The sequence below is a fragment of the Oculina patagonica genome, chromosome 3, assembly GCF_052425735.1.
Source record: "Oculina patagonica isolate OP01 chromosome 3, crgOcupat, whole genome shotgun sequence".
NCBI lineage: Eukaryota > Metazoa > Cnidaria > Anthozoa > Scleractinia > Oculinidae > Oculina > Oculina patagonica.
In genome coordinates this window covers 8,028,296-8,049,605 of record NC_135760.1, presented here as the reverse complement: position 1 = coordinate 8,049,605, position 21,310 = coordinate 8,028,296, and the positions used below count along the sequence as shown (strand labels likewise).

Here is a 21,310-nt window from a genome sequence, read left to right as displayed (position 1 = left end):
AACGCAAGCAAGTCAAGCTTTCGTTTTCAGCGGTCAATACGGGAATGAATAATGAAGTGGATTGAACCAGGTGACTTTCTAAGAATTGCACTTCGTCAAATGCAAAGAAGTTATTTTTATATGCATGTGTTCAGCTCCCTATTGGCTGAACGTACATGAGTGTCAAAAGCTCGGTGATTTTTTTTTGTCAACTTAAAGATATCACTGTCACTTGTGACATAAGCCCCTCACGGAATATTTTTTAGCCTGCGGCGGCTCCCTGGGGTACGCACGGGCTCACGGGCGGCGAGCCGCGACGCGGCGGCGTCGCCTTTCCCCCCCCTTTCGCTCGCTCCCACTCGCGTGTGCCCCGGCGCGCGTGCCCCAACGGGCCTGCTCGCAGGCTAAATATTTTTCGGCGGGACAGCGACAGCCGGAATGCGTCTGGGTTCGCAGGCTACTCACGGAACGAGATTATCTTTGTCTTCGGAAATCCGGGGGCATTTATCAGGGCTACCGGAAAATTGCCCCTAGAAATGGTGGATAAACAGATAGGTGCATGGGCTCCTGTTTAAATAGATGGTTTCATAAGCAAACTTTCTTTCTCGCCACTTTTGCCTGTGACAACGTTCTAGGTTCCGATTTTCCAATCCCTGGGGACTCCTAGGAGGTTTGAAGTTCCCCTTCTCTACTCCCTTGGGCAAAGTTTTGTGGAGATGCTCCCATAATGCATCACGTACCCAACGCCACGGTCTCCGTTCGTACCTGCAAAACGAAAGGGAGATTTCTGTGCGTTGATTGGTCAAGAAAGAGCTTGGATGGCGGGCAGTCATTTGGTTCTCAGGTATGTTTTCAAGAAAAAGCCGCGCGCTTTTCACCAAGCGTAAATTGGATCGCGTGACTCTATTTGTGGCCTTCATGTACTAGCTTTAAATGCAATCGAAGTGTTCACTTTAATTTCATTAATGTTTATTGTTCCTTAATTCCGCTGGGCTGCGAGTGATCTCATTTTTCCGGCTTAGACCTTTATAAGGTCGCCAAAGCTAGAGAAAAGGAACAAAACGAGATCTATTGCGTGAAGGAAAACGTGAGCTAGGATCGATCTTGAAAATCAGTTTGCCGAGCGATGGCTATATCAGTGCGAACCCATGTTTGATCGCATGGGTCTTGAACTTGGTGTGATCAGTGCGTTTTCGGGGTCTTAGTTGTCGCTAGTGTTTTTTCATGCTCAAAAAGTTCATTGTTTGCATAATGGATCAGTGAAATTGTCTTTTGAATTTAAGGTCATCTTTCGCTTTTGTGATCGCGTTAAAAAATGGGTTTGCCAAAAATTTTTTGATCACAACAAGAGATTTCGACCCAGGCTCTTTCACGAAATGAATGGAATGAAGGCGTGGTGGCCTGGTTAAAAACTTCCTGTTAAATTGTCACGTGATCCGTTGTGTTCGTTTCGTCGCTGGCAAAATGGCGGTTTGACCGTCTGAATTATTCGGCATTAGACTTCGTATTGCGCCCATTCCTGACCATTTCCGCGCTTAAAAAGATCAGATTTTCACGGTGGTATCGACCTCTAACTGGTCTTTCGGGAAATGAGTTCGGAAAAAGGCGAAACGAAGAAAAAGAAGGGTTTAACGTGGGCTGAAGCGGCCAAACAGGTATAGCAATGGTGACACAATGAACTCTATGTCAGCTGACTCGAGGCTGTGTGATTTGTTTTCTGTGGTTATTATTGTCAACTGAGTAATTTTATCGTTGCGTTTAGGTGCTAGAGAGGTCTGTGGAGCCTCTCACTCACAAAGATATCCTCAAGGTTATACAAGAGGAAGGATTGCGCGATTTAAGGTGAGTATACCGGTAGTCACCTTCCTAGCGCAACGCGATCTTAGTTATGGCTTTATATGATTGACATAAGGTAAAGCGGTAATAGGAGAGGTCACTTGCTAAGGTATAGCATTATTTCAAACTCCGTGCGATGTTTGATTGTAGCGTAACTTGTTAAAACGTAGGAATCGAACGGATTATAATTTTATTTGAAGCAAACCACAGAAAATGAATTGCTGAAACTGACATCATGATTCAATGGTTGACTAAATGCAAAGAATTTAATATTCAACGATTCAGAAATAACCCTCTTAAAGATTATAATCTATCCATCAAAATTATGCTTGAAAATTGCAAGGTTTTTCTTGTTTTGATTGCATTTTCCTGAAAATCTCTGTTCTCATTTTCTTTGAATGAAATAAAATTATCGAGGGGGAATGGTAAGGAATTATAATGACTTGCAGAGCAGAAGTTGACAAAAACTCTATTAATTTGACATCTGCCTTGTATACATTTAAAGCAATCTGGTGAAAAGCCAGTACAATTATTCTTTTGCATTTTATGTCATGAAGTAATTCGACTGTCTGAACATCTGCTGTTTGAATTTTTTTTTGACATTTGGCGTTTTTCAGTAACCGTTGGAGAGAGATTTTTTGGGATAATTATTAGACCTTTTGCAGTAGAAGCTGCCATTTTGAAAATGGGGCAAACATGTTTTAGAATAAAGAGTCTGAGAAATTCAGCAATTTCAATGTGACATAACTGTGGATGTCGGCATGAAATTCACATTGCTCCCACCAAAATCATTAGAAGTTTTCCATTAATTTGTCAGCTCAGGTAGCTGACCTTGTTGGGTTTTTGGGTTAAGATCCCTCTCTTATCCTCTTATTTTACCTTACCTCAGATTCACAGAAATTTACTTGAGGTTTGAATCTCAGATAGTTAATTGTTTGTGTTTTCACTCAGAGATATGTATTCAAAGACTTTCATGTACATGTAACTCAACAGTTAGCATTACTAACTATGCCTCATTATATCTGACAGCCGTGGGTCGGCTCCTTTAGCATGTCTGAATGCCATGCTTCACCATCACTCTCGTGGTCCAAATGATCTGTTCATAAAGGTGGAGGGACGAATGAGCTGTTACAAACTAAATGTAAGCGACCTTATTCACTTTAATATCTATCGTCAGTTAATTTGAATTTTTACGAATTCTTTTATTGTAAAATTGTCTTAGCCTTACTACCTTACCTACCCTTTACTAGGTAGGTAGGTAAAGTCTGTGTTCGAGCCTAGTGGCCTATCAGGCTGGAGCTTATTCTGGTTTCAGTAGCATGAAGCCACTAGGGATTGAGGCTGGGCATAGGATGGGAATTTGAACTAAGTCAGATTTTCTGTTCAAATGTCCCACCACATATACAGTAAAAACCCGCATATAAGAACCTAGGTTTTTTCAAGTTAGCCTAAACAGGTTCTTATATAAAATGGTATTTAGTGTAAAATTAGGCTTACTGGGTTCTTAATTAGGTTCTTAACTTTTGTTCAAGAAATAAAGTAGAATTTGTAAATGATCTGCTCTTTAATGTCCAATAACAGTATTCTTGAAGGCTTCGGTAAGCAAAATACTGTACAATTTTAATCTGATTCCGTTAAAATCAAAACTATACTGTAACCTTCACTATAATTCCCAATAAATCTTGTAACTATGCTGTAACTATAATGTGTACAGACTGTGTTATAAATATATTTTTGAGAAGATTTTTTAATTCTATATTTTTGAGAAGATAATTTTTTCTTTTTTGAAAATAAGAACCTGTTTTAGAATTTTAGCCTAAAATGGTTCTTATGTGAAGGGTGCTTAAAAATGAAATTTTAGCCTAACAGGTTCTTAAATGTTAGGTTCTTATACGCTGATTTTTACTGTAGTCCTGACATTATTTTGTGAATTGTCAAAAAAAGTCACTAAACTTCAACAAAGTTGTGTGAGTGTCCACTAAAATAGTCAAGCAGTGCCACTAAAGGCAGATAATAGCTGTCAAATCCCCCATCTATGTCACTACCCACCCCTATGGCTCAACATTGGTAGGTGCATTATATTGGGATGAGTATTGTTGAGGTGGTTGTATGTAGGGCTTTAATTTTGGCATTTTCATTTGTAATCCTTAGTGTTGTGGTCTTATCTGTGCTTCAATGGTTCTGTACTTTTTGTGGTCAATGTGCTTGTCCTCTTTCATCAAGTACATGTACAATAATAGTGAATAAAGTTCATGTTAGTTTTTTTTATTGATTTATGGTCATGTAATTCATTACTCTGTACTAAATATCTCAATCTTCTATTTGTAGCCAAACAGAGTTGAAACCTCAGAAGAAAATTCTGGTATGGGATCCTTTTTGCATTTGTTTCTGGTGAAGAAAAAGACTTTTTTACAACATTTAGGTAATTATAAATTATGTGGTTAATTTTGTTTCATTTAATTCCCCTATCATAGTGCAAAGTTCTGATTCCGACCTAATGGACATGGCTGACGACTCGGAATTTAACATGTTCCTTGACAAGGATACCATAAATGGTCCGCACCTCCACAATGGGAAAGTTAAGGTACCTTTGGGAACAAACGATATTGTGATGCCGCAGCTAAAACCGCCCCCGCCCAATCCACCACCCGACTCCAAACCGAAAGTGCCGCTCACCAAAGATGGAAGACTGCAGAAAAAACGCGGTCCTAAGCCGGGACCACGTAGTCAGACGGCAAATAAAAGGCCTAGGCTGACTAGCACAAGACCTGTGCCAAAGATGGTGTTAAAAAATCTCAAAGTGGGCACTGTTGAGAGTGGTAGTGGAGTGAGTGGAAAGAATGGCAATGGGAAAGTAAGTCTTACATTCTTTGGTCAGGAGATAATAGGGGTATATCTTGTTGATGCAGAAACCATTGTTTTGACTATTATGCTGTGGTTATGGTATTGTTTATTGTCTTTTGAAACCTTTGTTTTAAATGTATGTCATTTGGTTATGGCTCCAACAGTAATATTCACCAACTGAAAAAAACTACCATATTGGGTCTGGGATGAGCATGCAGCTATGTCACTGATGCCAGATGGTGCACATTGAAATTGCTTTAAATAGATACTAATTTATTTCTCGTTTGTCATCAATTTTGTTAACTGCCTAAATCTTCTTTCCCAACTGTTAACATCAGGGTGCAAAGAAATTGAATTTCCAAGCTTGCCCCTCAGGCAAGCTGTACCAGGATGTACTAGCCTGAAAGTCATTTTTACTAGCCCCCCCCCCCCCCCCCCCAAAAAAAAAAAAAAAAATAATAATAATAATAATTAAAAGCACGATGCTTATGATGCTTCCCTCACCCGCTAGGCAAGTGAAGGATTAAGTCCACTAGCCCGACCACAAAATCCATTAGCCCCAGGTTAGCAGTCACTAACTTCTTTGCACGCTGAAACATCCTTGTTCCTTCTGGTTTCTGCTTCTACCTTCCTAAAAAGGATGTGTTCACATGACGAGTGCTTCCTCTGACTTCTACTGGTACCACTTTGGTATTGCTCTGATTTGAGGATAATTTTGTGCCTCACAAAAAATGATGTAATGAAATTATTGTAACTTTGCCACTTTAATTGTAGAACAAATTTATAAGTTGAAGTTTAGATCGTGGTGAGATTCGCAAGACACAAATAGCCCAGAGAGCACTTTATATTACTATTGTTACCCTAACTGCAGTTTCCTTGCCTGAGAGTAAATTTATGCATATATTCTGTACTTTTTGTTTCAGGTGAAGCCTCCATCTGCCCTTGTTCCACCCTCCTCCAAACTAATACCTCCATCAAGTGCGTCAGTGACTGCCAATGCCATAGCGAGCCACAGCTTTCCAAAGCCTCCAGGTTCTACTGATGGGGAAGATGGTAAAGATAAACTAGAGAAATTTTCTGACCTTTGGACAACATCAAAGGTGGGTGTCCTGTGGGTCTCCACTGAATTATTGGCTTTTTTTGTTTGATTTGTTTTAGCAAGGGAATACAGTCGACTCCCGATAACTCGAACCCTCGCTAACTCGAACCTCGCGCTAACTCGAACCAAAATCGATTTCCCCTGGATTTCCGTTTTACATTTACTGTGATTGTACCCTCGTTAACTCGAACCCTCGATAACTCAAACCTCCCGCTAACTCGAACCAATTTTCGTTTCCCTTCAGGTCATTTTCTATATAATTTTACCCTCGATAACTCAAACCATGTCTGTCAATACGTGACAATTCAAAATGAACAGTGTACTGTAGTCCAAATCGTTAATATTAAGTTTGCAATAAAACGTACAGGACTCAGAGCCGTCCCCGAAATGCCCCTCAAAACACGAACTGTGCCACGCCATTGACGTGCAACAGACGTTCACTTTGTTTGTGGAGGTTTAGACTGATTCTTTCAAATCCGACCTTTGAAAATGTTAAAGGATTATCGTCAGGGCGAATTAACTGACCATTTCTCGATAAAGTAAATCGCATCAACTTTGCAGCAGTAGCCTAAAGCATTGATCTCTTTGAACCTGCAACGGTTCGCAGCTTATTAGCTTTGTTTTACATTACGTTACGTTCCGATTTATACAGTGATTTAGAATTATATTGTTCCTTTATCTTACGGCTTCTCTGTACTCTAATCAAGTTTGTACGCTGGTATACACTGCATTAATAGAAAATCAGTAAACACCATTTTTCCTTATTTTCGATCATTTGTTTTCAACTCTCAATAACTCGAACTCCCGATAACTCGAACCATTTTCAATTTCCCTTGAAGGTTCGAGTTATCGGGAGTCAACTGTAGCTCTAACACTGTGGGATGCCATTTATGATATTAAAACCAAAAAGTTTCGGAACTAAGTAGGTTTTAATATTTCGGCTTTTACTGTTTATGTAAGTAACGGATGAAGACTGCAGCAACAACAATCCGAATAAACTGTCGAGTGAACAGCCTAACATGTGTATAAGAACATGAAAGGTCTGAACAAACAGACCAAGCAGACGAAGGTCGAAAGTGCAGAAAGCCATCCATAAGACTGACTGACTAGAGGGTTTACTAAGTGGTAAAAAAGGGTCCTTATAGTTATGTTTGTGTAAGTAATAGATGGAATCTGTGCCAACTGGGTTTCATGTGGAGATACAATGTATTTGTTTTTTATTGCTGTAGTTTCAACTCTTGACTTTTTGATTTTGTAAACAGATCAAACATCCAGCTTTTCTTGCAATACTGTAACACTTTTAAACCGGCAAAAGGCTATGACTCACTGTAGATTGTGGCTATTGTGTTGTTTAATTTCCTGTGTGTAAACGACAAATTTGGTTGATGTTGCCCTCATTTTGATTAACTAACAAGGAATATTGACAGCATTTAAACAATTCCAAAAATTAATTGTGCTACATGGATGAGGATCTGTGTTTTAACAACTGGTTTCATTTAATTTTAGCCAAGAAGATACAAGAAAATGAGTGTTGGTAAGTTTTTTTAGACTTGTTTGATGCACATAATTATTACAATGTAAGGAGAGTGGTAAACTTACTAATATTTTGAGCACGCAACTGGTGTTATTAAAATGACTGTGAAAAAGTCTGGATGTTTGGGTGGTATTTTGATTAGTACAAAGGTATTGTAGCAATGCTGCCTGCTTGCCCATGATATTGCAGGGTGTTCATTAGGCATCGGAGATCGGAGAATTCTCCGGCTACTACGTAGAATTCTCCGGCTAAATTTCAAAGTCCTATACCTATTTTTTATTAAGATGTGGAACCTATAAAAATCATCCTCCGGTTACCGTATTTATTCGGTTATAAGGCGCACTCGGTTATAAGACGCACCCCAAACTTGGCAACTTTGTCATGCTAAGTTTCCAGACTGAAAATTTTCCAAAAACACTCGGTTATAAGACGCACCATGAGTTGGAGAGTTGTAAAGATTCGGTGATCAATTTAAGGACAGTTCTTCTTACAGAATTTGAATGATTGAATGTTGTTCATACTCCTTGGCACAATCTTCGAGTGAAAAGGTAACATTTCTGGCTAAAAAAGACGTAAATCCACTTGAGCAAAACGGCATGTACTAAAACCCGAAACAACGAAACGAAACCACCGAAACGAAACGACCGAAACGAGCGAAACGACCGAAACGAAACCGCCGAAACAACCGAAACAGCCGAAACGAGCGAAACGAGACGAAATCACCGAAACAAGCAAAACCCATTACAATTATTGAGAGCTAACCGTAAACAGGCTAACCGGAGTGCATAGTAGGCTAACCTAAGTGAAACGTAGGCTAACCGGAGTGTGTAGTAGGCTAACAGGAGTGTATAGTAGGCTAACCGGGGTTTATAGTAGGCTAATCAGAGTGTATAGTAGGCTAAACGGGGTGTATAGTACGGTAAGTGGCGAAAATCTTGAAGTTTTGCTTGTTTCGGTGATTTCGTTTCGTTTCGCTCGTTTCGGCCGTTTCGGTTGTTTCGGCGGTTTCGTTTCGCTCGTTTCGGTGGTTTCGGTCGTTTCGTTTCGGTGGTTTCGTTTCGTTGTTTCGGGTTTTAGTATATGCCGAGCAAAACATCTTTCCATCGTTCATGCTTCGAACTTAGCTGCTTAGTAACCTGGCAGATGTGTAGTTTCCAGTAACCACTGAGTTTGTAGCTTGGTTACCAAGTTCTCAAGCATGCTTCGTATCGCTTCGTACTTTGTTTATCGAGTGCTTTTGAAAGATTCTCAAGCTTTATTGGTGTTTTCCCTGTCTTCTAAAGTCATTTCCAATATTCCACGCTTAGAAAGGTTTGTTTCAAATGAGTATGCTTGATTTTCTTTGTCTGTTTCAACAAAATGCTGGCATAGACACGCGTTGCTAAAACTTGTTTATACGCGACAATAAACTTTACATTGAAACTTGCTGTCTCTTTATACATCTGTTTTCTTGTTCTAAAAGTCAATGACCAACATAAGTGTTTTCATTTTTCTTGTTTTATTTGTAAGTTCCGGTAAAATGGCGGTCATAAGATTTTGTTGGGCGAAAATACTCGGCTATAAGACGCACCCCAATTTTGGCATAAACTTCCCACAGAAAAACAGATTTTCCTCGAAAAAACCGTGCGCCTTATAACCGAATAAATACGGTACTTTACACTATTCTCCTCCTATTACAATTCTTAATGAAAACCCTGATATTGGTAAAAAAATACAGTGTAAAATTTGGAGTTGTGTATGCTGCGGAGACAAATAATTTTTACATTGACTTGCTTGTGAAATAATGCATGCAGCTGTACATGTAGTCACTAGATGTATTTTCTTCACACATCCTGAAATCCAGGATCTCTAGCCTGCAGATTTTGGGACCCGTTTGCCAGTACTGTTTCTTATTTTAGTTACTGTAAATTATCATTTATGGTAAGATACAGGAGACCTCATATTTTTATTCAATCTTTATTTTCAGCTGCACAATTAAAGAGAACCAAGGAAGGACGAGTAGATATTCAGTCACCAGACTCTATTCTTACCAGCATACCCCTTCGTGTGAGTATCATGAAATGTACTGACTGGCATTAACCACATCCTTATCCAAATGATTTAGTCAGTGTACAATGTAATCAAAGGCCCTTCGAGCAACCTCATGGTAATTCGATGAAGTGCTGTCCTTCGCTTTTTTCCCAAATAAGCGTTCAATGGTGTAACGGTCTCACTACATCTGCCTTTGAATGTTTTTTTTTTGTTGTTGTTTATGGGAGTTGTGTCAATGGGTGACTGAAGCTTATTCATGTAATGGCCAATTGTATTGTTTATTTCACTCCAAAACAAAGCTTTAGAAGCTTTTAGGCTTTTGCAAACACGAGTTTTTCCAGTTTTATAAGGTAACTTAAATTTTGCTTCAAAAATTAGCTAGAGATGTACTGAATGCGTTTAAAGAACCTTTCTGTCAGCATGTTTTACCGTTAATGCATAAATTGATTGCGGTTTGATATCAGAATGGAGTGAGCGAGTGAGGGAAATAAATCGTCATTTTTAATACCTCATTACCATTCGGTAATAAAGTGGAAACCCAATTTCTCAAACCTCCTGATAACTCAAACCAAAGGTGGTTTCCCTTCCATCAGTTGAACAGTGTACAACCCCACCCCTCCCCCTCCCCACGTTTTCTCAAACTCCCCAATTTCTCAAACCAATTTTCATTTTCCCTGGAGGTTGATTAGGGTTTCACTGTATGGGCACCCACTCTTCAAAGAGAAATAATAAAAATGCATTACAGTCGAACCCCTATTAAGCGGCCACCCATTAAGCGACCACCCCCTATTAAGCGGCCAGTTACTTAAGTCCAGAAAATATTGTCAGTATAATACTGTAAATATAACCCCTTTTAAGCGGCCACCCCTATTAAGCGGCTGGGGCCACCTTTCTGCCGTCCCGATGAGCGTTCTTCTATTGTTTTTACCTCTATTTAGCGGCCAATAAGAATGTCATATACGATAATTAAATTTATTTCCAACAAGCTCAGACCATGACGGCCGATAAAATCATTCAAACACAGGTTTATTGTCGTCTTCCTGTGATTCCGCTATTCCTTTTTGCCTTATTTTGTATTGAAATGATGTTACCTTTTAAAAAGACCTTATGCTAATTTCTGACAAACCCCTATTAAGCGACCAACCTCTATTAAGCGGCCAGTTGCCATTTCCCCGAGGGTGGCCGCTTAATAGGGGTTCAACTGTATTTTATTTTAATTTTTTTTTTTAAAAAAAGATACTAAATTTTTAAAAACTTTCTTCAACATCTGTACTTATAATTCAAATACAGTCGAACCTCGATTATCCGGACTCGTTGGGACTAGGCTAAATAGTCTGGATAATCGAGAGTCCGGATAATCGAAAGTATGAATATTAAAGAGCCAAAAAATACGCCAGGGCATCTGACAGGATGCGGTGGTGAGGATCCGCATAGCTCGCTAACTGCCGCATCCCCCACATTTTCGGTGCATTTTTCCACATTAAACAGAAAAAAAAAAGAAAAATTGTTTCATAATAGCGATAAATCATCTGTTAACCATCCTTAGAAACAAAAATTCTGAAGACACTCTTTAAAGGCAGTTTTTCTCTGAAAAAGGCGACGAAAACACGCCGATTTGTGCGCAAACAATTCTGAACCTCCAGGCGTTCCATACGTTTTTTCGTGATGGGCTTGGTGACTAGTCGTGGTGCTAACGTGCGGTGTTGACTGATCGAACTTTCTACGATGTCTTTCACTTCATAGAAGGATTTTTAGAATGTTTAAAAACATTCTGAATTTTAATAATAAAGTATTATTTCGTTTGTCTCACGTCGTAGTCACGTGTGATGCGCAGCCGTGTGCTTTATAAGCTAACGCACAACCAGTCGACCTTATCGCCTGATGAAGACTAGCAGTATGCAGTCGAAACGTTGCGATCTCCATCACACGTGACTACGTCGTGAGACAAACGAAATAATACTTTATTATTGTACTCTACCACGATGAATAACCACAACATTTTTTATGACATTATTCTGAATTTTGCCATTTTGCTTTGTAAACTTCAGTATGATACAAGTAAGCAAAGACAGAAAGCAAATTTGTGTGAATATTTTTATGGCTAGTGGAAACTGAATAAGGAAGTTGCCTGCCGAAGTATTAAATAATGTTGTTCGATAAAGAAAACTACACATCAGAGGTTTCCAATGTTTTTTGACAGGTAAACCACCTTGAAATAACGTTTAAATCGTCGTAGAACTTAGTTATATCTGGTCTTGAATGTGACTTATTAATATTCATGAAAAAATTGGGACCAGAGTAGGAAGTCCGGATAATCGAGAAATCCGGATAATCGAGGTTCGACTGTACACTGCCAAGCAGACAGGGGACAACCACCAATCTACAAGGTGGTACATACCATTCAACTCCTCAGTCTCCTTCCTCACATACATGTACTTTTTCAGCCCTTACCAATCTGATCTATTAATAGTGCAGGGCAGGAAGAAAAACCAGGTCTGATTGCCTGAGACAAGTAAATTTTGTTCTTGGGCAAGTGAAAATAGAAGTTTGTGGCCCAGTGGGCAAGTGAAATTAGCCTTAGTAGCCTTGTGAGTCTGAGTGATGGCAAGAAATACTTTATTTGAGGCAAGTAAAAACTGTAATTTACTGGCCCACTGGGCATGTGGTCCAGTAAAACAAGTGTGATAGAGTAACAGGTTTCCTTTTTGGTTTGGCTCTCAGATGTTTCTCCTGGTCGTTCACAAACTGCAATCGGCTATCTTTTGGCTTATTTTTCAAACATGCATTTCTTTGCAGTCCCTCATAAACCAGCGTACATTCAACATGCTTCCACCGTGGTATCAGTACCAGTTGGTTACACTGCTACCAAGAGTTGACAAGGCAGTAGGATCTGATGGCGCTCTGAGGTGTGTGTGTTTTCAATTATATTGCCTGATTACAAAGAAATTGACCTTTCAGGGTGCACCAAATAAATACTGTAAAGTTCCGAAAGTAACAACCCTCGTTACTTTTGAGTTTACATGTGGCAGCCTTTTCCTGGTGCTATTTTTCGGTGTGTGGCTACTTTTGGGGGTTGCTACTTACCAGTACAGATAGCTGGAATGTGTACCTTGTGTTGGTCGATCCGTTGAGCAGAAAAGGGCAAATTCTGGTTGAAGGGAATTTATATTACATCTCAACAGAGTACATGTACATGTAATGCTTGTATATTGCCTTTAGAGTAATGGTCATAAAATACCACTTTACTTTACGGTGAAACTGTAAAGTTCCAAAAGCAACATTGATCCTCCGAAAGAAGAACAATGTAGGTAACTGTCTTGTCGTTTCACTTGTTTATTTATTTCTTTATTTTTCAGACCATCACACACTGCATTTACAAACGAGTTTTTTGCTAGTGCATGCCATTCATGGAAGGACCGGCTCCAGGATGGTAAGGCTTATATGACATTTATTGACCATTTCACTTTTAATGCATGTGTATCAAAGGAAAATAATGACTTACAATGTTCTGCTGCGAGTAAAATAGCTTATCTTCACTAAAAATAAGAATATAATCATGCTGTACATGCAATTTGATGGTTATATTCCTTTTGCTAAGATTCCTGTATTTTGATGACCAATAATTTTATTCTCCAGTGTGCAATAAATTTAGACAGTGCCCAGACACGAGATTAATAATAATAATAATAATAATAATAATAATAATAATAATAATAATAATAACGACTTTATTACAGTATATCCATTTGACATGGCTCTTCATCTGTAATATGCTAACTACAAAAATAATAATAAATAAATTAAAAAGTTAAATATTAAAAGATTAAATATTAAAAGATTGTAGCCAAATTAATAAGAGATTAGAGATAGTGGCTAAAATGTAATTGCTAAGCGTTTCATTTTGCCATCCCTTGTACCCTTCAGGTGATTTCATGACTGATATGCAACAAAAGATGAAACAGGAAGAAGAGAGGCTAGCAAAGTTAGATCCGTGGAAGGTGATTTCTTTTTCTTTTTCCCTTTCCTCTTTTTATTTATTTTTTTGTTTGTTTTGTTTTGTTTGTTGCTTGCTTTTGGCCGAGTAATGTTCGTTTTCGGTTGGGTTACATGCAATGTTTGTTTCATGTCTCTTTTACAATCTTCACAACTACTTTAATTACATTTATTTACTTTCATTTAAAATGTGTGTAGTTTCTGCATTGAATTCCTCTTTTACACCTAAAGGCAAAATGGTTCTAACTTTTAAATCTATGATGTAATGTATGTGAAATGATTCATATATGAACTGGGGATGGATATGAAAGTGATAAATGATCATCGCAGTGAATTTCCAATTTAAGCAATTGGAATAAAGAAGCCTGAAAAAAAAAAATTCAGGGCTTGAAGCAGCCCTGAATTATTTTTTTTTCAGGCTTCTTTATTCCAATTGCTTAAATTGGAAATTCACTGCGATGATCATTTATCACTTTCTTTTAAATCTATTGATGAAACCCTAGTGTGTGACCATTTAAACGAAAGCTATTGAGCATTGCTTTTATTATGTTGTACAAGGTGGTTACCCTTGAGTGCGACATTCAAATGAAAGCTAGTTGGCATTTCTTTCATGTTGAGCTGTTTTTTTTTTTTTTTATCGTTTTTCAATATCTGGCAAAATGAATTTAAGGATAGTTTTTCACTTTTAAACTTTTGGACTGTTGAGAATGGGAAGGTTAATCTTTTCGCGTTTGTTTTACTAGCTTGAAGGTCTGTTTGGTTTAGTTTTCTTTCTTTTCACACTTCTACTTGTTTTGTTTTGCAGGCTAAGTTCTTTGAACCTGTCTGGGGCAAAAAGTAAGTTGTTTTAATTTAGATTTGTTTTTCTCCAGTTCGTTGGGGTGAGGAACATCAAGTTTGCTGTTTGTCATAAAGTGTGACTTTCATAACATCTTGAAACAATTTTTTCTTACGTCTCTTTATAGAACCCTTTCCGAAAATGATTCCTCGTCCCAAGACCTCGCTCATTCCTATTTCACCGCGCCTCTCTCCCCGGCCCCAGCCTCATCACCGAGAAGTACGATAACCGCAAGTCACAAGGACCCCAGTCACGGCAGGCCACAGTACACCCCACCTAAATCACCCAGGATCACAAGCGCCATGATACAGCCGCTGACCGTACCCGTGCAGAAGCTGCCGACTCATTGTCTTCCCAAACGGGTAACCGAGTCCAGGCGATCGGAAGCGGCGAAACAGCTCAGAGCAACAGCTCGACCGCCACGGCAGCGGTCGATTCCTATTTTCAGGATGGTCACTGTGGCCGTTGCTACGGAGGCTTTAAAAGCCGTAAGGACTAGCGCGCCGTCGAATATGCTTACTGCTACTACGGTATACGCAAAAAAACGGACGATTAAGACGCCGTGTAGCGAGGCTGGTTCTGACAGCTCGTTATCCAGGGAGTCTTCAGCGACTACTATTTCTAGCGCGTCCATTCTCTCGAACGATGCCGTAGAGTTACGTTCGCCTGCGTCGCTTATAAAACCTAGACCGCCTTCACGCGCCGCAATGCGTCAGCAAGCGGCGGCGGCAAACAGAGAGAACTTGATGCGGCGAGGAGCTACTACGGGCAATGCCTCGAAAGGTAGTTTTTCGTCCACTGTGGTTTCCACCAAGAACTTTAACAGGTCGATGTTGCTCAAAAATTGTTCGTGTCGGCTTAAGGCCATGGAAGTGTGCAGGAAATGCGGTGCTTTCTGCCATGACGACTGTATAAGCAAGGCGCAACTGTGCAACGCTTGTGTTAGTGTAAACTGACGGCGAATTTTTCAAAAGTCGCAAAGAAAATAGTTTAGTTTCCACTTCATTCCAGTTCTTAAAGGGACTATGTCACGGACTTTACCAGATTTTTTAACAGCCAACATTTGTGTCACAGGAAACCTAAAATAATAGTCCATTTTTATTGAAAATTGTTATATTAGAGCACTAAAACTGTTAGCGAGCACTTTTGGCTCGGATGGAAACAGATCGCAGCTTTAAAAAGTTAGGCTAACCGGCGTTTTCAAGTTGTTTCCGTGCGTCTTTAAAAAAATCTCTATTAATAGCCGTAGGTTGATTTATATCCGCAAATTAAGTTCACATTTCATTTAGACGTTCCAAGATAATGCTTTTTTATGAGTTAAGTTGCCTATACCACTAATTTCAGAACAGCTTGGACTGGTCAAAAATCTGCGAAATCCCCGTGACATACCCCCATTAACATCTAGTCTGTAACTCAGACAGGCAGATAAAACCTGTAAAAACAGTTTCTTTATTTTACTCCAACGCCCATTTTTCAAGAACCGCCGTGTTTAATCTAATTGTAATATATCTCTGTTGTTTTCCGGGCCATAAGGCGGTATCAAATGAGATAAAACTCGACAATTTTCCTGATTTGCATGTAACTACCTGTACACTGAATATCGAACAAGGTTTTATTATTTTACTCTTGTTAATAGTCTACAAGAAGAAACAGAACAATTTATGTGAATTACATGTAAGAAAACATATGAATGCTAAATATTGTAAATACTAAACAAATGACCAGGAAAGACGGATTTAAAGAAAAAACTTTAGGAATTTATTATAACTCAGCTATCCTGGCTTGTTTTTGTAATAAATAACAGAAGTTGTGACATGGAAAATGCTTCGAACATTTACGAATTTTGTACCCTTGATGAAGTCAACACTACCGAAACGGGTTTTTGGCCATTACACCCGCTTTCAGTGTTATGTGCATAGCTATCTTTCGACATCATCTTTCGAATTGCTGTTTGAAATGAGCCAATCAAAACGGATACATACCGTTGTTGGTTTCATGCAAATGAGCACAGAAGGTCGTGCTAGCTGGCTGTGATTGGCGGATTTCGATCCGTGTTGTTTGTTTAGCATGTCGAAAGATGGATGTCGATAGAATCTATGATGGTGTACTCTTCCCCCCCCCCCCCCCCCCCCAGCCCTTTTCTGGCTTTCAAGATCCGTCCACGCTCACAGGCCAGAGAAATCGGGCTATTTCAATCCTGTATGCTCTCGGCCACACGTTTGCAGATATCTCCGTATACTTCCCATCCTTCGATTTGTCGCGGCCGGCGTACAGACCGTCTGAAATGATAACAACCAGCGCAAATCAAACTTAAAATTCCCACACCAAGAACTCTTCAAATGTCGACCGTGTACGAGCGTACGGGGAGCGCGCACACGGTGGTACGCATTAATACGTACGTCGTCATTATCTTTCTATTCCTACTGTGCGCACCCTTTCTAGGCAGACCCGTGTTGTCTGCGCGTACTGCTGTATGCGAACTGAACTGCGTGTCGCACTGAAAGCGCGCATCATTCATATCACTGAATCGTGAGTGGTGACGTCACCGAAGAGCACTCGCCCACTCCAGTCCCAGGCTTTGTACGGTTATCAAAAACAAGAGCCACGCCAAGGGACTAGGCTGTAGTCCTTTCAGGCGGCATTTTAATATTTGTTTTCTCGTATTTAGGTCACGCGACATTCGCTGGTTTCTTATACTTAGCTTAGCTTGACGAATCCGCCAAGCTAACCCTTGATAACTATTGCCGCAAGTTTGCAATATTGGCCTATGCAACTCATTCACGAAAAATTGAATTTGCTTGTTGAACGAATCTAATCTTAATGCATCCACTAAGTCAGAATCAGGGAAAAACCTTTAGTAATAAACAAGCTTTCGTGAAAACAGTCGAACACAGCTTCTGGGCCGGATTTCTAATCGGCCAGAAATGTTGTAATGTGCACCTCCTACAGCAGAGAAAGCGAATTTAAATAATAAACAAATAAAAAATAAACAGATTTTAGGCTAAAATGATAAAATTTTATTAAGCTTTTCCACTGGATATCATTCTTTAAAATAGTAATAAAATTACAATGTATAATACACAAATAAATTATATTAGGCATTTGGTACTATGTAATAAATTAAATGTACAATTCATAAAAATTATAGCGTAATAAATCACTTTATGCGAAAAGTTATTATAAAAATCTGTTTTTTTTACGAAATTCTGCGTACAGCAAAATAAAGAAACCATCATAAAATGCATAGTTAAAAATGAAAGTTGGGAGGAAAATAACATTAAAAAAATCTTTCATGAAATGCTGTTAAAATAAGTTTTGTTTGAATTTTGGTATATGGGCTGGGCGATCGAGAACAAATCTGATTTCATCCAATCATAAAATACCCTCGTGTCTTTCATACGCCACTTGATAATTCTCAAGTTTCAATTTTCTCTTCAACGTAAAGGGAAGAGGTAGATCATTAAAGCCGCATAATCCAGTAGTTCTTCTTGTTATTTCTCGTATAACGGAAAGGCATACTGACTCAAGACTCAACAATCCCGGATGAAGAGCACCGATTAGAAATTCCCGGATGTCTTTCGAGCTGCACCTGTCAATCGCAGTCAACCCGCAATCATCCGATTGGTTAATCCTTGCACCGAATGACGCAATTGCCTTGACAACGTGTTCAAATTGACCAATCACAGCCAAGTGCAGAGGGGTGTACCCGCAGTAAATCTCTTTCGCGTTTAGGTCCGCTCCGCAGAGAAAAAGCGCCGTTGCGCTAGCTTCGTTGCCGTTTTGTGTCGCTACGTGCAAGGGCGTGTACCCCGCGTAATTTCGCGCGTGCACATTCGCGTTGTAACGAAACAGTAGTTCTATAAGCGCAAAGTCGTTGAGTGTTGCAGCGAAATGAAGTGGAGTTTCACCAAAGAAGACCCCGCTGCTGTAATTTACATTCGCTCCAAACTCACAGAGTAGTTGAACAGTGTCCAGCATGTTCTCTGTTGGCGAAGCTGTCAGAGCCAGAAGAAGAGGGCTGTAATCTAAAGAATCGACACAGTTTACATCCGCGCCACGTAACAGCAGGTTTTGAATGTGTGATGGTGGTGCGCTTGAGCGTAAAGCGCTCCTCAGTTGGCTGTTCAGTAATCTCTGATCATTAGAATGCGCAACATCGTACTTGAATCTCTTAAAAATACTCTGTGATCCTGCAAATGAAAAAAACCTGAGTGAGTTTTACAATAGGGCCTAGTTTCTATAAGATATACAGTCGAACCTCTCTAATACGGACACCGAAGGGGCAGAGCAAGGTGTCCGTATAAGACAGGTGTCTTGTATTATAGAGGTCACGACTACGACGTCACTTTTGACCTCATTGAGAGCTTAAAGTATTTAGTAACTCGAAATATTCTGCAACGCAATGCTGCAAAAAAAAGTAACAGTAAACACAAATCTGAAAACGTCTAAGATGAAAATAGCGTTACGTTGTTGTTTTTGTAACCAAAACAGGAAATTGCATTACGAACATAAAATATCATCGCCTGATGACCGGAGTATCCGTAATAAAGGAGTTCACTTGATATGTATTTGCTCTCTGCGGCCGAGATTTAGATTCCGTTGTCCATATTAGAGAGGGTCCGTATTATAGAGGTTTTTTCGAAAGACAATATATGATAATTTTGTTGGAACATTGGAGATTGTCCGTAATAGAGAGTTAAGAAGGTGTCCGTACGGAGAGGTTCGGCTGTAGTGCTACAATTAATGTTCCAGTTCTGCGCGCGCAATGGTTAATTACTGTTCACGTGATATTGTCACGTGAGCCATTGAATTTGACTTTGAACTACATTTTCGCGCGTGCAAAAATGTCGCAACAAAGGTAACCGTTTAATAGTTTGTCTTTTTATGCGCTCTTTCTCTTGTTTTTCTACCCTGGGTTCCAGAGGGGACTTTTTCTTTGAGATGGTGGCTTCGCCCTTTTAAAAGCGGCTTCAAAGTAAAAAAGAAAAATAACCTGGCACCCATTACCTATCTTTATATTGCGTTTTGGAACCACGGTGTAAGTCACATGAGACCTGGCGTACTGCGGGCCTTACAGAAAAGGTAGTTCTTTAGCACATTAACATCGACCAAAACTACTTAGTTTTATTGAGTAAATTATGCTCAAACACATACCTTGTTCCTTGGTCAATCTTCTGGTGCTTGGCATTCTAAACTTATTTTACAGAAAACTGTGCGTTGCGTATTGTACGGGTGAACGTGGTGTTTTCCTTTGCGGCTCTTTTCTTTTGCTTGCTTGTTATCTACACAGTTTATAAAAATAGTCTTTTCAGACTTCACGCTACATAACGAGAAACTCCTTTAGTACATCATTGTTTCAAACGATCTAAACTAGCCAATAAAACTATCAAAACTTTGTCAGAGACAGCAGAGCTCGCACGACAGTTAATCGGGCAATTTTACGCGTCAACAGCTCGTGCGAATTCTGTTCGCAATGACGATTCGATAGAACCTGAATCCAACAAAAGCGCTTTGTTCACTTACCTGGCAAAACGGGGAAACGTGTTTCCCGAAACATTTGTGGCGCGCGTTTGTTTTCCAAATGTTTCCTAGTTTTGCCACACGGAAAGCATTGTTTCTAGCGTCAATCATGATTTTGTTTCCAAGAAGCAAATTTGCTTCTGCTAAACGGCAAAAACATTTCGTGTATCCGCGCAGCATGGAAACATGGCAAGACGAGGAAACAATTACGGAAACATGTTTCCAGCATGTTTCTGGAAACATGTTTTCTCGTTTTGCCGGGCCTTGACAGTAGAATCCGATTTTTCTAACCTCCAGGGGAAACGAAAATTGCTTTGAGAAATCGGGGTAAAGAAATCGAGATTCTACTGTATTTCTGTTGTGGTAGCATCTGGCATTTTTTTAAATATGTAACACCGTTTGTGAGTAATGAAGGCCTTTCAAAATATCCTGAACGGACTTACGGAACGGTTGATTCAATTAAGTATTTTAAGGGGTTGTTCAATTTAAGATACAGTAACCCTTCTGAAGGTACGTGAAAGGGATGGAATTTTCTATCGACGAAAGGGTTACCTTTTCTGTCAAAATTGTACACGAAAGAGTAAGAACCCTCCCCGTATAATTTTTTTTAGTCCCCCCGCCCCGCGTCTCTGGTCGTTGCCTTTAGCCCAATCAGAAATAGCATGAAAAATCCGAAAGGTGTCACGTGAGCATGCCGAAAACAAGGGCTCAGTCGCCTGCCTCTTCTCACTTCCTGGGAAATTTAAATTCGGTAATTTATTCAAATTCACTTTGTAAATACAAGCATAAATGAAAAGAAAAGACTTTGAACGCTCAACAAATTGTGCGAAGATTGACTAAAAGGAAATCGTTCGCGTGAAGGGAATAAGTCACGGATAAGGACATAATTTTTTGAGCCTTGTTTTTGGCTAAACAGAGAGGTTTAGTATCATAGTAAATAATGGCCTACAAATGTAAATAAATAAAATGCGAAACGTAAGTCAAAATATATTTCATGGGGTCATAAACGGTGACATCAAAAGTACGTTTATTTTTCGATGTTTATTTTGTTGAGAATTTAAATCGGAAACCGGCTGTGGGGATTTATAAATGTTTGTCGTAAATTGATATTTTAAAACTACGTTCCAAATCGTAATTTTGAAAGTATAAATATCGAGAAATGTTTCGTATTTTAGTTCATAATTTAAGTGACACCATCTCCGTTCAGTGACTAACTGCGAAAAAAGCGGAAAGAGACACTAATTTTAAAGGGAACTATTTAAACTGGCAAGCTTCAAACTGGCAAGCTTCAAATACGAGCACATCTGTGCCTTTTCAATCGACTGAATGGATTCATTGTGAAATAAAGTTCAGTTTTTGTTCGTGGCAAGAGCTAACAGTACAATTCCGTAAAAAGAAATTCGCTCAGGCAGATTCCAGGTGTGTTAATTGATTCACGTTACCAAATCAACCGACCAGACTAGCGATGAAGCTAAATTTCTTACCTTTTGTCGTTAGTTTTGGCGAAATTCTTGGTCCTATTCGTTCGCCATGTGTCGTTCACAACATTATATTGATTCATTCAATTTTATTTTTTCACGCCGGCTGCTTTGTTTTGATTTTCTTTGTTTCCGGTGCTGCAACCGCGTGGTACTGA

At 39.4% G+C, this 21,310-nt stretch overlaps 2 protein-coding genes across 4 annotated transcripts; one reads left to right on the top strand and one right to left on the bottom strand.

The window, feature by feature from the left end:
- Positions 1–647: 647 nt before the first annotated feature.
- Positions 648–15,976, top strand: LOC144646332 (polycomb group protein ASXL1-like). 2 transcript variants are annotated; one of them, XM_078505885.1, is made up of 13 exons: positions 648–823; positions 1,742–1,821; positions 2,845–2,956; positions 4,144–4,177; positions 4,290–4,669; positions 5,583–5,759; positions 7,265–7,292; positions 9,259–9,338; positions 12,120–12,229; positions 12,680–12,753; positions 13,248–13,321; positions 14,122–14,153; positions 14,282–15,976. In XM_078505885.1, exons 1-13 carry the CDS (start codon positions 707–709, stop codon positions 15,108–15,110), a joined length of 2,127 nt encoding a protein of 708 aa, XP_078362011.1. In that variant the 5' UTR covers positions 648–706; the 3' UTR covers positions 15,111–15,976. The 2 variants fall into 2 exon arrangements, with proteins under 2 accessions (XP_078362011.1, XP_078362012.1); XM_078505886.1 differs by lacking the exon at positions 648–823 and adding an exon at positions 1,416–1,634.
- Positions 15,977–17,180: 1,204 nt separating this feature from the next.
- LOC144646345 (uncharacterized) lies at positions 17,181–21,259 on the bottom strand. 2 transcript variants are annotated; one of them, XM_078505899.1, is made up of 3 exons: positions 21,159–21,259; positions 19,309–19,436; positions 17,181–18,344 (listed from the first exon to the last, which is right to left on the bottom strand). In XM_078505899.1, the coding sequence occupies exons 2-3, from the start codon at positions 19,340–19,342 to the stop codon at positions 17,527–17,529; spliced, it is 852 nt and encodes a 283-aa protein (XP_078362025.1). In that variant the 5' UTR covers positions 19,343–19,436; positions 21,159–21,259; the 3' UTR covers positions 17,181–17,526. The 2 variants fall into 2 exon arrangements, with proteins under 2 accessions (XP_078362025.1, XP_078362024.1); XM_078505898.1 differs by lacking the exon at positions 21,159–21,259 and having other exon boundaries at positions 19,309–19,626.
- Between the last annotated feature and the right edge of the window lie 51 nt (positions 21,260–21,310).

What these genes read in the sequence shown, in the direction of transcription:
- LOC144646345 (XM_078505899.1), bottom strand. Translation starts at nt 19,342, where the DNA reads ATGCCAAGCACCAGAAGATTGACCAAGGAACAAG. An exon ending in AAGATTGACCAAGGAACAAG is followed by an intron (nt 18,345 to 19,308) that starts GTATGTGTTTGA and finishes TTTCATTTGCAG; the next exon opens with GATCACAGAGTATTTTTAAG.
- LOC144646332 (XM_078505885.1), top strand. Translation starts at nt 707, where the DNA reads ATGCATCACGTACCCAACGCCACGGTCTCCGTTCGTACCTGCAAAACG. An exon ending in ACCTTTGGACAACATCAAAG is followed by an intron (nt 5,760 to 7,264) that starts GTGGGTGTCCTG and finishes ATTTAATTTTAG; the next exon opens with CCAAGAAGATACAAGAAAAT. An exon ending in GGATCTGATGGCGCTCTGAG is followed by an intron (nt 12,230 to 12,679) that starts GTGTGTGTGTTT and finishes TTTATTTTTCAG; the next exon opens with ACCATCACACACTGCATTTA.